Source organism: Trematomus bernacchii, unplaced genomic scaffold, assembly GCF_902827165.1.
Source record: "Trematomus bernacchii unplaced genomic scaffold, fTreBer1.1, whole genome shotgun sequence".
Lineage (NCBI taxonomy): Eukaryota > Metazoa > Chordata > Actinopteri > Perciformes > Nototheniidae > Trematomus > Trematomus bernacchii.
Genome location: NW_022987739.1, coordinates 4,767,409 through 4,780,799, shown reverse-complemented (window position 1 = coordinate 4,780,799; position 13,391 = coordinate 4,767,409). Strand labels below are relative to the sequence as shown.

At 39.0% G+C, this 13,391-nt stretch overlaps 2 protein-coding genes across 2 annotated transcripts in view; both read left to right on the top strand.

The window, feature by feature from the left end:
* LOC117496177 overlaps positions 1 to 8,345 on the top strand; it is a 44,454-nt gene extending 36,109 nt beyond the window's left edge. Inside the window, exons 9-14 of the mRNA XM_034147899.1 lie at positions 5,151 to 5,188; positions 6,742 to 6,888; positions 7,193 to 7,308; positions 7,430 to 7,553; positions 7,829 to 8,089; positions 8,184 to 8,345. Of these exons, the coding sequence (XP_034003790.1) occupies positions 5,151 to 5,188; positions 6,742 to 6,888; positions 7,193 to 7,308; positions 7,430 to 7,553; positions 7,829 to 8,089; positions 8,184 to 8,345 (848 nt within the window). The remainder of the gene's footprint in view (positions 1 to 5,150; positions 5,189 to 6,741; positions 6,889 to 7,192; positions 7,309 to 7,429; positions 7,554 to 7,828; positions 8,090 to 8,183) is intronic.
* Positions 8,346 to 10,098: 1,753 nt separating this feature from the next.
* LOC117496135 (serine protease 57-like) lies at positions 10,099 to 12,615 on the top strand. Its single transcript, XM_034147843.1, has 5 exons — positions 10,099 to 10,203; positions 10,296 to 10,449; positions 10,906 to 11,035; positions 11,130 to 11,384; positions 12,320 to 12,615. The coding sequence occupies exons 1-5, from the start codon at positions 10,161 to 10,163 to the stop codon at positions 12,470 to 12,472; spliced, it is 735 nt and encodes a 244-aa protein (XP_034003734.1). The 5' UTR covers positions 10,099 to 10,160; the 3' UTR covers positions 12,473 to 12,615.
* The last annotated feature ends 776 nt before the right edge of the window (positions 12,616 to 13,391 follow it).

The following is a 13,391-nucleotide window of genomic DNA, read 5'->3' as shown; positions in this document are numbered from 1 at the left end:
GGCTGCCAACTGAGAGCAATTTGGATAAACACAGGCGATGAATTAATTGTGATTTTGTATTTCAGTTGCTGAGGGTTCTTATATTGTTGGAGGAAGAGATGCTGCCCCTAATTCTCGACCGTACATGGCCTCGCTGCAAGTCCGAGGACGCCACATCTGTGGGGGGGCCCTGGTGAGAGGGGACTTTGTGCTCACAGCAGCACATTGTGAGATACCCATGTAAGATTTTAAAAAACAGTCAGAGATGTTTCTGTTATCAGGTCAATTTAGTAGAAATACAAACTTACAGGGACCTTTCATTTGTCAGACCGAAGTAATTTATTACAGCAAACATTTTTACATATTACATATTTGTCAAAGTAAGGCTTAGTTACAAGCAGGAAATGTTTTTGTGGGATGCACTCTTTGACAATGTTTTACTGTAGTGAAAACATGTAGTGTGTTATGTAGCTTTTTCTGCATGTAAACGGTCTGCAAAGTCACAAACCCTCAAAGTACACCCTGTAGCGAGTAAAACTCTAACACAGAAAAGACGTGTCTATGCTGCCCCAGAACGCCTCGTTGTAGATTTTTATTTTTCCATGTTTTTCTTCCGGGGCCTATTGACGTCACTAAGTCCAAATGGACCAATTGGCACACAGCTATAGAACAATAGGCACACCCTACATAGAGTGCAGGCTCTACAGAGGCTACCGGAGCGGACAGTGTGAGGTGGATTTCCCGCTGTGTTTCCCTGGATGCTGGATATAGACCAAGTGCCATGCCAGCAGACACCGCGGTGCTCAGGCTGAGCTCCGCGGTGTCCACTGGCATGGCACGCACACAGACCCCACACAGCAACCAGGAAACTACACCAGTAATCCACCTCACACTGTCCGCTCCTCGAGCCTCAAAGGGCGGAGCAGCGAGCCCCGCAACGTCCCGCCAACACGGCACCCAGACCCCAGCATTCTCATCTGTTTGTCATTACTGGTGTCATTTTCTGGTTGCTAACAAACGCCATTGTAAAACATAAACACTGATGTTCAGCTGTAACGGTGGTTGACTAATCAGAACAGAGTGGGCGAGCTGACCAATCAGAGCACAGTGGGCTCATAGGGATGGTGGTGCAAGAGCTCCAACAAGCCGTGTAGGACAGAGAGTGATTACACATACTATACAGAGATGCTGTATGAGAAAACCAATGTGATTTTGGAACATTGAACAATGTAAATCTATTCTAGTAGACCTCAACAATGGAATTATGATCAGTAGAAATGGCAAAAACATGGGACCTTTAATGAGACCAAGTGCTGCATAAAAGGATCGACTTAATGCCCCGAAGATCAAAGGCAAGTCAATTGTCTTGCAGGCATCATGCATGCTCTGCACAAACTCCTGCTTTTTCAGGTCCTGACATCTCTCGGACAAAATGGTAATACTCCGAACTCTGTTTATTATGCTCCAATCACTAACTGAAATTAACCTATGACCTTTTACTTATTTCAGCAGATGGGAGTAGAATCATAAAAGGAGCAATAGCCCCAGATGATACGTTCAAGTTTTTAGTCTCCCTGCAAAGCAACGAGACTTTGTGCTCACTGCTGCGCACTGTAGCGCCGAGTGAGTATAACTTCCTTTATCCGCTATCTTTGAATAGATAAAATAAAATCTATTAATATAAAATAAAAAAATGGCAAACAGTATCAGAAATCTAACTCAGCTGAAATTGTTTTACATGCTTTTATTACTAGTCGCTTGGACTACTGCAATTCTCGTGGTCTCCAAAAAAATCTTTAAAGAAATTGCAATTAATTCAGATTGCTGCGGCCAGGATTTTAACAAACACAGAAAAAAGGGATCACATGTTCCCTGTGCTGGCATCACTGCACTGGTTACCGGTGTCTTTCCGAGTTTATTTTAAAATGCTTTTAATTATTTACAAGGCTTTACATAACCCGGGCCCTACACACATCAGGGACTGCCTTTCTTTTGATAACCCAACAAGGACACTCAGATCCTCCGATGCATTTCTTTTAGAAGTACCTAAAGTAATACACAATAAATCTGGGGAGGCTGCTTTATGTTTTTCCCATTGGATCTTAGAACAGCAAACTCCATTGGAGTTTTTAAAAGTAAATTGAAGACCTATCTTTGAATTTGGAGTCATTTTAGAGGTATCACTGTTTATGTTTTATTGTTTTTTGTATCTGTAAAGCACCTTAGGCTGCATCTTGCATTAAAGGTTCTATAATAATGATAATGATAATAATAATAATAATAATAATAATAATAATAATAATAATAATAATAATGATAATAATAATAATAATAATAATAATAATAATAATAATAATAATAATAATAATAATAATAATAATAATAATAATAATAATAATAATGCATTTTATTTAAAGAGCGCTTATCTAGAAACTCAAAGACACTTTACACAGTAATAAAATTAATTAAAACATAATTAAAACAAAACACTTAAAATATATAAAACACAACATTAATTACAGATTAAAAGCAGTTCTAAAGAGGTGCTATATAAATAATGTGTATTATCAGTATATCAATTAAGTATAACATGTGGTGAAGGTTTCAATAGATTCATACAAAAATACTATTAAGGTCTAATGATGCTCAGTTACAAAAGTGCTGGTTAGGAAAAGGTGTGGTTTTCAATATGAATAGCTATTTACAGAGAGAGGGGAAAATGCACAAGGACTTAATGTTCCTCAATATTTCACTGCATGTCAAAATTGGGTTAACAGTCATAAGTTTCTGTGTGTACGATGAAATAGTGGCTTTAAAATGTGACAGAGGCAACCAAATGTAGGCTTTACAGGCTAAAAGAAAACCCCTAGCTGGTCACTTTTATTCACTTCATGGGCGTAGTTTCCACTGGGGACAGGGGGGACATGTCCCCCCCACTTTTCAAAATCCCGTTTGTGTCCCCCCCCACTTTTCAAATGTGTTTATTAAGACTGAGAGGCTGAGATAACGTCAGTTTAGCCGATGTAAAGGACTCGCTGAGTGATTAGATTGTAAACTTTAGTCTAAGTTATCTCAGTGGGTCTCAAACGGTTTGGTCATCTATGTAAAGAAATATTTCCATCTATTTAATATAGTTGTTCAAAATAAGTTAAGAAATCATTTCAATGTCAGTAAAAAATTAAAAGACACAGTTTAAAAGGGGAGTGATTAGTAAAATATGCATACATAAAAAGAAAGAATGCAGACTAGGTAAGTTTAAGATAGGAGAGAGGAGTATATCAATTATGTGTTATTGGTTGTGAGCATATTCTAATGGTTTTTGGAATATTGAAATGTATACAGTTCTGTTTCATATGAGTGTTGAGAGCTGTATCCATAAATCTCTTAATTTTGCTCTCAAAGTGCACCAGATTGATGCTTTTAACTTCAATTTAAAGACAAAAATCTTCTCCTCATTATATATACTACACATTTTTCTTGGATTTTTTAACACCATAGTCCCTAATATATTCGTAGAAAGGCAGGAAATTGAATTAAATTGAGAAAAATGTTTCATTGCGGAGGACCCCCTGTTTTGTGTCCCCCCCACTTCTCAAACCAAAGTTACACCCTTGCTTCTACATATGCTTGTGGGAAAGTCCTGGTTACTGGACACAGCCTGCCAGTTTCGCCTACTAACGGCAGCAATGTTGCAGGACGCAGGTTTGCTGCCATTAGTACTGTACTAATAAAACAACTTGTATGTAAATAACCCCTTCCATTTACATGTTAAAGTATTTATTTTGTGCCAATATCAATAGAAATAAAGCTGAACAAATTAAGAAATACATTTGAAATTATACACATGTCAAAACAACTGCATCGCCACACTGACACAGGAAATGATGCAAGTAATAGGTTTATAAAAGATCTTTGTGAAAATGGATGGGGAGTGACATGGAGGAAGAGGAGGAATTTATAAATGTATGTCCGAACACATAGTATTTACATGATGTATGTTTTTTTCAATGTTGCAAAATAGCATCTCCCGCAGGATGTGGTTGGAAGTGAAGATAAATAGATGGCAATCATATTGTGTAGTTCGAACTCTGCAGTAAAAACGTTCCACTTGACAGCGGGCTGATCATCCTGTCGCCACGATGCGTGGGCTCTACAAGCTTCTGCTTCTTTTTCTTCTGGCATGCCAAGATCAAAACGGTAAATTGCTCTGATGACTTTTCTTCATCCTGAAAATTAGATAATAACTAGTTTTAACTCTTTGTTATTTACAGTACTTGGAAGTAAAATCATAAAGGGGAAAATTGCAGACGATACTTTGATGAAGTATACGGTATCGGTGCAGGAAGACGGTGAACACAAATGTGGAGGATTCCTTGTCAGCAAACATTTTGTTGTCACCCATGGGGGGTGTAAATTGTAAGTTACTCCTCCTTTTCTAGCTAGTGTTTTGTTGTTTGATGTAAAAAGCATGTTTCATTTGTTCTGTGTTGTCACAACTTTACAAAATACAACGATCACCTCTCACTGATTTATTTTTCAGTGATAAAGACAGAGAAGTATTTGTTGTTCTCGGCACCCACGATCTCAGCAAACCTGGCTCTAAAATAAAAGAACAAATTAAATCCACACGCAAACCCCCACCTGGAATTGGGACTGACATCATGCTCATTGAAGTAAGTTTATTCAGCCCAGTAGTCCCTTGGTTTGAAGAAAATTAAACAACTGAGTTTAATTCAGTGAGGGTAAATGTAAATAAACGGGGGGAAGCAAATAGTATTAAATATTCCTGCTTATAATATTTACACAGCACAACCAAAAACCGGTTGATTTACTGTAATACTGCTCGCAATAACCTTTATTTAAGTGACTCATGTGCTCCAACAAACCAATTTGTAGTAGAGTAGGACTGTGTTTTGAAAAACTGCTTTTTGATTTTATTCGTCTCAAGATATATCGAACAAAATCAGAAGATTTACCAAAAGAAATTCAACTTCAAGACCCTGAAACGGATGTAAAAGAAAATGAAAAGTGCCAATTAGCTGGATGGGGTCCAGTGGAGAACGATGAATCTGATTATGACGATCAGCTCAATGTGGTGGATGTGACTGTCATCAGCCCGAAGGCTTGCAAAGATCAGATTCCTGGACTTCGTGCCAATGCTATCTGTACAGGTGGAAAACAGACAACAGACAATGGAGGATTTTGTAAGGTATGTTTCATAGATGCATTTGTTTCTTATTCCAAAAGAAGGTATAACATCATGCATAATCTTTTTAACAAATAAAGATATTTCCTGCTCACAGAGAGATGCTGGTGGACCCCTCGTGTGCAAGGGGAAAGCTGTTGGAATTGCAACTGTCGACGAAAAATGTTCCTTCCCAGGTTTACCCAACGTCTACATTGATATCTCAAAATACCGTTCCTGGATCGACAAAGTATTAAATGGAAAAATCATAAATCGCAATATTGACGACGATAATTTGATGAAGTTTGAATCGGTCAGGGGCGGACTGGGACTAAAAATCAGCCCGGGACTCTCGACCGGCCCACCTCGGTACCGCCGGCCCACCTCGGTACCGCAAGTAAATACCGCTAGTAAATTGTCGACGAGGGGGGGGGCTTTTACACTTATCCGACCGGCCCACATCGTCAGCCCGGCCCACTTCAGTACCGGCCCATCGGGATTCGTCACGAACGTCCCGATGGCCAGTCCGCCTCTGGTATCGGTGCAGGAAGACGGTGGACACAAAAAAATTGCCAACGATAATTCGATGAAGTATATGGTATCGGTGCAGGAAGACGATGAACACATATGTGGAGGATTCCTTGTCAGCAAACAATTTGTTGTCACCCATGGGGGGTGTAAATTGTAAGTTACTCCTTTTCTAGCTAATGTTTTGTTGTTTGATGTAAAAAGCATGTTTCATTTGTTCTGTGTTGTCACAACTTTACAAAATACAACAATAACCTCTCACTGATGTCTTTTTCAGTGATGAAGACGGAGATGTAATCGTTGTTCTCGGCACCCACGATCTCAGCAGAGATGTCAATAAAATAAAAGAACACATTATGTCCACATGGAAACCCCCACCTGGAATTGGGACTGACATCATGCTCATTGAAGTAAGTTTATTCAGCCCAGTATTCCCTTGGTTTGAAGAAAATTAAACAACTGAGTTTAATTCAGTGAGGGTAAATGTAAATAAACGGGGGGAAGCAAATAGTATTAAATATTCCTGCTTATAATATTTACACAGCACAACCAAAAACCGGTTGATTTACTGTAATACTGCTCGTAATAACCTTTATTTAAGTGACTCATGTGCTCCAACAAACACATTTGTACCTGACATATGATGTAGAGTAAGACTGTGTTTTGAAAAACTGCTTTTTGATTTTATTTGTCTCAAGATAAATTCAAGAAAACCAGAAAAGCTACCAAAAGAAATTCAACTTCAAGACCCTGAAACGGATGTAAAAGAAAATGAAAAGTGCCAAGTAGCTGGATGGGGTCCAGTGGAGAATGATGGATCTGATTATGACGATCAGCTCCATGTGGTGAACGTGACTGTCATCAGCCCGGAGGCTTGCAAAGTGCAGATTCCTGGACTTCGTGCCAATGCTATCTGTACAGGTGGTAAAAAGACAACAGACAAGGGAGGATTTTGTAAGGTATGTTAGATACATTTGTTTCTTATTCCAAAAGAAGGTATAACATCATGCATAATCTTTTTAACAAATAAAGATATTTCCTGCTCACAGAGAGATGCTGGTGGACCCCTCGTGTGCAAGGGGAAAGCTGTTGGAATTGCGACTGTCAACGAGGACTGTTCCTTCACAGGTTTACCCAACGTCTACATTGATATCTCAAAATACCGTTCCTGGATCGACGACGTATTAAATGGAAAAATCATAAATCGGAAAATTGACGACGATAATTTGATGAAGTTTGAATCGGTCAGGGGCGGACTGGGACTAAAAATCAGCCCGGGACTCTCGACCGGCCCACCTCGGTACCGTCGGCCCACCTCGGTACCGCAAGTAAATACCGCTAGTAAATTGTCGACGAGGGGGGGGGGGCTTTTACACTTATCCGACCGGCCCACATCGTCAGCCCGGCCCACTTCAGTACCGGCCCATCGAGATTCGCCCGAACGTCCCGATGGCCAGTCCGCCACTGGTATGGCTGCAGGAAGGCGGTGGACACAAAAAAATTGCCAACGATAATTTGATGAAGTATATGGTATCGGTGCAGGAAGACGGTGAACACAAATGTGGAGGATTCCTTGTCAGCAAACATTTTGTTGTCACCCATGGGGGGTGTAAATTGTAAGTTACTCCTTTTCTAGCTAGTGTTTTGTTGTTTGATGTAAAAAGCATGTTTCATTTGTTCTGTGTTGTCACAACTTTACAAAATACAACGATAACCTCTCACTGATTTATTTTTCAGTGATGAAGGAATCGTTGTTCTCGGCACCCACCATCTCAGAAGACCTGGCCCTAAAATAAAAGAACACATTATGTCCACATGCAAACCCCCACCTGGAATTGGGACTGACATCATGCTCATTGAAGTAAGTTTATTCAGCCCAGTAGTCCCTTGGTTTGAAGAAAATTAAACAACTGAGTTTGATTCAGTGAGGGTAAATGTAAATAAACGGGGCGAAGCAAATAGTATTAAATATTCCTGCTTATAATATTTACACAGCACAACCAAAAACCGGTTGATTTACTGTAATACTGCTCGTAATAACCTTTATTTAAGTGACTCATGCGCTCCAACAAACCAATTTGTAGTAGAGTAGGACTGTGTTTTGAAAAACTGCTTTTTGATTTTATTGGTCTAAAGATATATCGAACAAAACCAGACGATCTACCAAAAGAAATTCAACTTCAAGACCCTGAAACGGATGTAAAAGAAAATGAAAAGTGCCAATTTGCTGGATGGGGTCCAGTGGAGAACGATGGATCTGATTATGTCGATCAGCTCCATGTGGTGGGCGTGACTGTCATCAGCCCGAAGGCTTGCAAAGTGCAGATTCCTGGACTTCGTGCCAATGCTATCTGTACAGGTGGTAAACAGACAACAGACAATGGAGGATTTTGTAAGGTATGTTTCATAGATACATTTGTTTCTTATTCCAAAAGAAGGTATAACATCATGCATAATCTTTTTAACAAATAAAGATATTTCCTGCTCACAGAGAGATGCTGGTGGACCCCTCGTGTGCAAGGGGAAAGCTGTTGGAATTGCGACTGTCAACGAGGACTGTTCCTTCACAGGTTTACCCAGCGTCTACATTGATATCTCAAAATACCGTTCCTGGATCAACGCCCGTATTATAGCGAATAAATGTTTGAAATGATAGTAACAATATTTCAAAAAGCTTTGCTTCAGCACACTTGTATTGTATTTGGTAGAAAAATATGTGTCTTAGTCACTGAGTGTTTGCTCTTTAATGCAATGGCAACATTAAAAATGTTTCTCAAATATCGTTTTCTCTTTCATTCAATTCATTCAATGAAACAGATTGGATTGTGCAGGCAGATATTTATTTATTGAGCTGCTTAGTCAGAGAAGCAGGTCAGCCAAGACACTCATACAAGGGGATTAACAGAAGATTTTTTACAGAAGAAGTGTGTTAAAAACAATGAAATAAATAAATTAACTTGTGTTTTAACCTAACAGGAAATAAATAAATTATTTTAAATATTTAAAAATATATAAATATAATGTATATAACATGTTGTTCTATATAGCTCAATGAAGCTATATAACCTCAGCAAACCATAGTGAAGGTCCTATGACATTGCTAAGAAGCTATTCCAGGTTCCAAGATATGAATGCCATCCCATTAGACTATAAATAAGATAATGTAATATAATAGATTAAAAATGAAACAGTCCTACTATTGGTAAATCACGTACATTATGTAGAATGACCATTCAGGAAAGAGAAAGGGTTGTGAATGATAGTATTCCTAATATTATATTTATTTTTATTTATTTATTTCCTATTTTCCTAAAAAATGGCAAAGGGCAGCCACTTGAAACGCTGCATACAGTCTGACATACAGCAGTATACCAATACGATAAGACACGTTTCATGACACTTTACTTGAAGATATGAGTGTGGTGTCTTCTGACATCAACACTCATATCTGAGGTTGGAAACTGTGGTTACTGAGGTTCAGCTAGTTTGTCACACAAGTCAGAGAAATGTTTGATTGGGCTGTGTCACGCGAGGCACACATGAACCATGTCCTCATTAATTCATCTAAATAATGATGAATAAATACGACCATTTGATAAAAAACAAAACCAAATTCTAAATATTGTAGTATTTGTTTCCTACGGTAACGGTCTTCAACAGGGTACACAAAATGGTATTTAAGTCATTATGAGAAATGCAAAATATATATTTCTAGTGTTTAGTAATCAAAACAGTGATACTTGATTCTTAAAATGGCAGTTTTATATTGACATTTACTGCAGTTTCAACAGGAGAATTTGAAAATATTTTCAACATAACTGAGGAACTCAGTTACATGTTAGAGCGTTTCTGTCTACCATGTGTTGCATTACACTAAACCACATTATTTCTTCAATAAAGCTCTTGTTCACATACATGTGATGTAACCTAAAAGAGGAAAGAGAAATAATCCTTTCAACAATTTGCAAGAGTTAAATCTAAGCACTAACATTAAAATAAAACACAAGTTTGTAAGAGTTCTCGACACACACACACACACACACACACACACACACACACACACACACACACACACACACACACACACACACTTCTGACAGAGGCTGCAATGTACCAGGGGTGGAACCAGGAAACGTCTATTCGTAGCCTTTTTTTCCTTTGCTAAACAACTTTAACATTAAATTGTAATCTTGTACCCTGTGACACATACAGCAGTTTTAACCCTTAAAGCGTTGTGGGCCTCAATATGGCCGTTATCTTTAACACTAAAAGTTTCTTGCATCTATTATGAAAGCCTGTTTTGAACATGCAAGTTACACGTGTTTTGTAATCCAACCATCCTTTTACGAAAAGTCAACAGACTGTTAGCAAACACACTGAAGCAATAAAGACCACAAACTAAGTAATATCTTTACTTCTCTAAAAACGACAAGACCTTTAGTGGCTGGTGTGGATTTGAGCAGAGACCATGGCAACCAGCTCCCTACTACTGCTGCTCCTCATCATTAATGGTAAGATGAGACATATAAATCAGCATTGGCTGCCAACTGAGAGCAATTTGGATAAACACAGGCGATGAATGAATTGTGATTTTGTATTTCAGGGGCTGATGGTTCTTATATTGTTGGAGGAAGAGATGCTGCCCCTAATTCTCGACCGTACATGGCCTCGCTGCAAGTCCGAGGACGCCACCTCTGTGGGGGGGCCCTGGTGAGAGGGGACTTTGTGCTCACAGCAGCACATTGTGAGATACCCATGTAAGATTTTAAAAAAACAGTCAGAGATGTTTCTGTTATTTTGTGTTTTTTCATATCAGGTCAATTTAGTATAAATATAAACTTACAGGGACCTTTAATTTGTCAGACCGAAGTAATTTATTACAGCAAACATTTTTACATATTACATATTTGTCAAAGTAAGGCTTAGTTACAAGCAGGAAATGTTTTTGGGGATGCACTCTTTGACAATGTTTTACTGTAGTGAATACCGTTCTTCTTTAAAGTCGGCAAGGTGATTGTCTACTTAATAAATAAATGGAAAGTGCTGATTTGTAGGACAACTAGAAAACATCAATTCTTCTTAGAAGTGGTCAATTTGTTTTCTTTTATGTAATGATATTTTCAATGTTGAAAATAATGTTAATCTCAAAAGAGATTATTTGAACTCTTAACATCATATCGAACGCCTATCCATCATTTTATTGTGATTTCTAGACCATATACAGTCGTGCTTGGAGCTAATTCCCTGACCGCTAATGAGCCTACAAAGCAGGAGTTCACTGTAGTCAGATCCATTCCACATCCCAACTATGATGGACATGGAAATGATATCATGCTTTTAAAGGTAAGGATTACATTGTTGGTGAATGAGATTATTAAGGGGAAATTCAGGTTTAGATGTACGTATTTCTTTATCAATTGAATTGTTCTTGTCTCAGCTCAATGGAAGTGCACAACTGACGGACTCCGTGCAGCTGATCTCTCCGAAAAGAGGCAGGCTGCGTACTTCCAGTCAGTGCATCACAGCTGGCTGGGGGGATGTAGGAGACAATGGCACCTTACCGAACAGGCTTCAGGAAGTCAACGTAACCACCCTGCCACAGCGGGGGTGTATTAGAAGGTGGAGAACTGTTCCCATCACCAGGAGCATGGTTTGTGGCATTGGAGCCGGTGTCTTTCAAGGCTTCTGCTCGGTAAGAGAATACGCTTAAAAAGCAAACCTTTCAAAGAGTGTGCTTCAATATGTTAAAAATAAACATTACATTTGTTAATAATATCTTTGTTTTTCGTTTCAAAATGATGCCACTGTAGCGAAGGACATAATTAACCTTTTGTGGTTAAACACTAGAAACTAATGTGTCTTTTCTGTGATGTTTTATCTTCACATACACGGGCCGTCTCCACGGCAGCGTTAAAAAAATCTTGGAGGTGGGCGTATCTGAAGCTTGAGGATTTTTTGCGAGCAACCAATCACATGAATCTCCCGCCCGCGACATACGAAGCAAAAAAGCCCGAAGTAAACTGGATATAAACTCCCCAAAACAGGCGAAAACCTACCACTGTCTCTGCCACCTCCCTCCATGCCTGGCTCCTCCGGTTTATATCCCGGTAGGTCTGGTCATAAAGCACCGGGTGATTGATTCGCTACCGCTAATTTCTCCTCCATTTTTTGGAATATGAGGAAATGACCTGCGGTCTGTCTCTCCCAGCATACACGCCGTTTGATTGGCTAGAGCTTGAACTGTCAGATTTGCGTACACAGGATTTGATTGGCTGACGCTTCCACCTCAGCCTCAAAAGTTGAACATTGTTCAACTTTGGATCTTGAAAATCCTGAGAATCTCCGCTCGCCTGCCCACAATGCATTTCGGCGAAAGCGAAAAAAAGTGACGTCACCCCATTCAAAGTGAATGGGCAGAAGCGTTTCAAGATTTTTTAACGCTGCCGTGGAGACGGCCCGTAACACAGAGGCAGACTAGTCAAAGATAGAAGTCTCTATTTTCACACCACTACACCGTCTTATTTTATATTTGCACTTATTAAGTAAGGCTGAGAACAAAACAATATCTCAGGATGTTTCAAACAAACTACACAATTTGTGAACGGTCTCTTATCTTTTCTGTTTAAGGGGGATTCAGGTGGTCCGTTGGTGTGTGATGGAGCTACAGCAGGCGTCGTCTCCTTCTCTGGTCGGAGATGTGGAGACCCCAGGACTCCTGATGTCTACACACGCATTTCAACCTTCAGGAGTTGGATAGCAAGAGTGTTAAACAAGAATTAGGCAAATTAGGTATAATGGTTATGAGTCAATATGCTTGACTGGGATGCAAATGTAAGACAATGCTCTTTATAATGAGGTGTCATGTGCCATGCAGTGCTGTGGCTGTTGAGATAAGATAATAAAGGAAGTTTTTGTCACCCCAACTGTTGTTGCCTTTTGTTTCTGTTATGCATCATGCCTTTGAATAAGTCAGGATTTTTGTTTTTTCGTCATCAAATTTAAAAAATATACTGGCCTGCAACAAAGTGAAAATGAGTGTAGTCAATCCCACAGCACTACGTTTTGAATTGTCAAACAGTGACACCACCAGGAAATCATGAACTCTGTCATTACAGCTTTAGAAAAAAAATGTAGTACTAAGCAGAATTAGTAGTAATGACAATATAGGTTCAGGATATATCATGTTGAATTTGTTAAAGAAAAAGGGCGTATTTCACGAATGTTTTCACAGATAAAGTATGAACACCTCACTTTGAGACATCATTAAAGTCAGTGGCACAGCTGATTTTACCATTGATTTGCCCATGCTCACTAACCCTGCCCTAAATGCTAGGCAAGAGGTCACTGTAGCTGTCTAACGACCCTGTAGATTACTGGAACAATTGTATTGCAGGCATTCAGTTCATAATTCAAGATACATTTAAAATGTGGTCATTACTGCCCTAGTGCCCTTGAATATTTGCAACACTGGTTGCACCATATTTAACAACAGTGCAATGTATTTAACATGTGGATCAAACTTGATTTTCTAATTGTTGTGAAAGACCTAAAGTTGCAATACATGTTATAGAAAGAGTATGCTTGGCAATACAGTCCAAACACCAGATCTTATGCTAATGTTGCTTTTCTAACTTTAAAATCTCCTTAACGTTCTCTGCCCCTTTAAGTCAAATTATTGGCGAGTCTTGCGTCACAGAAA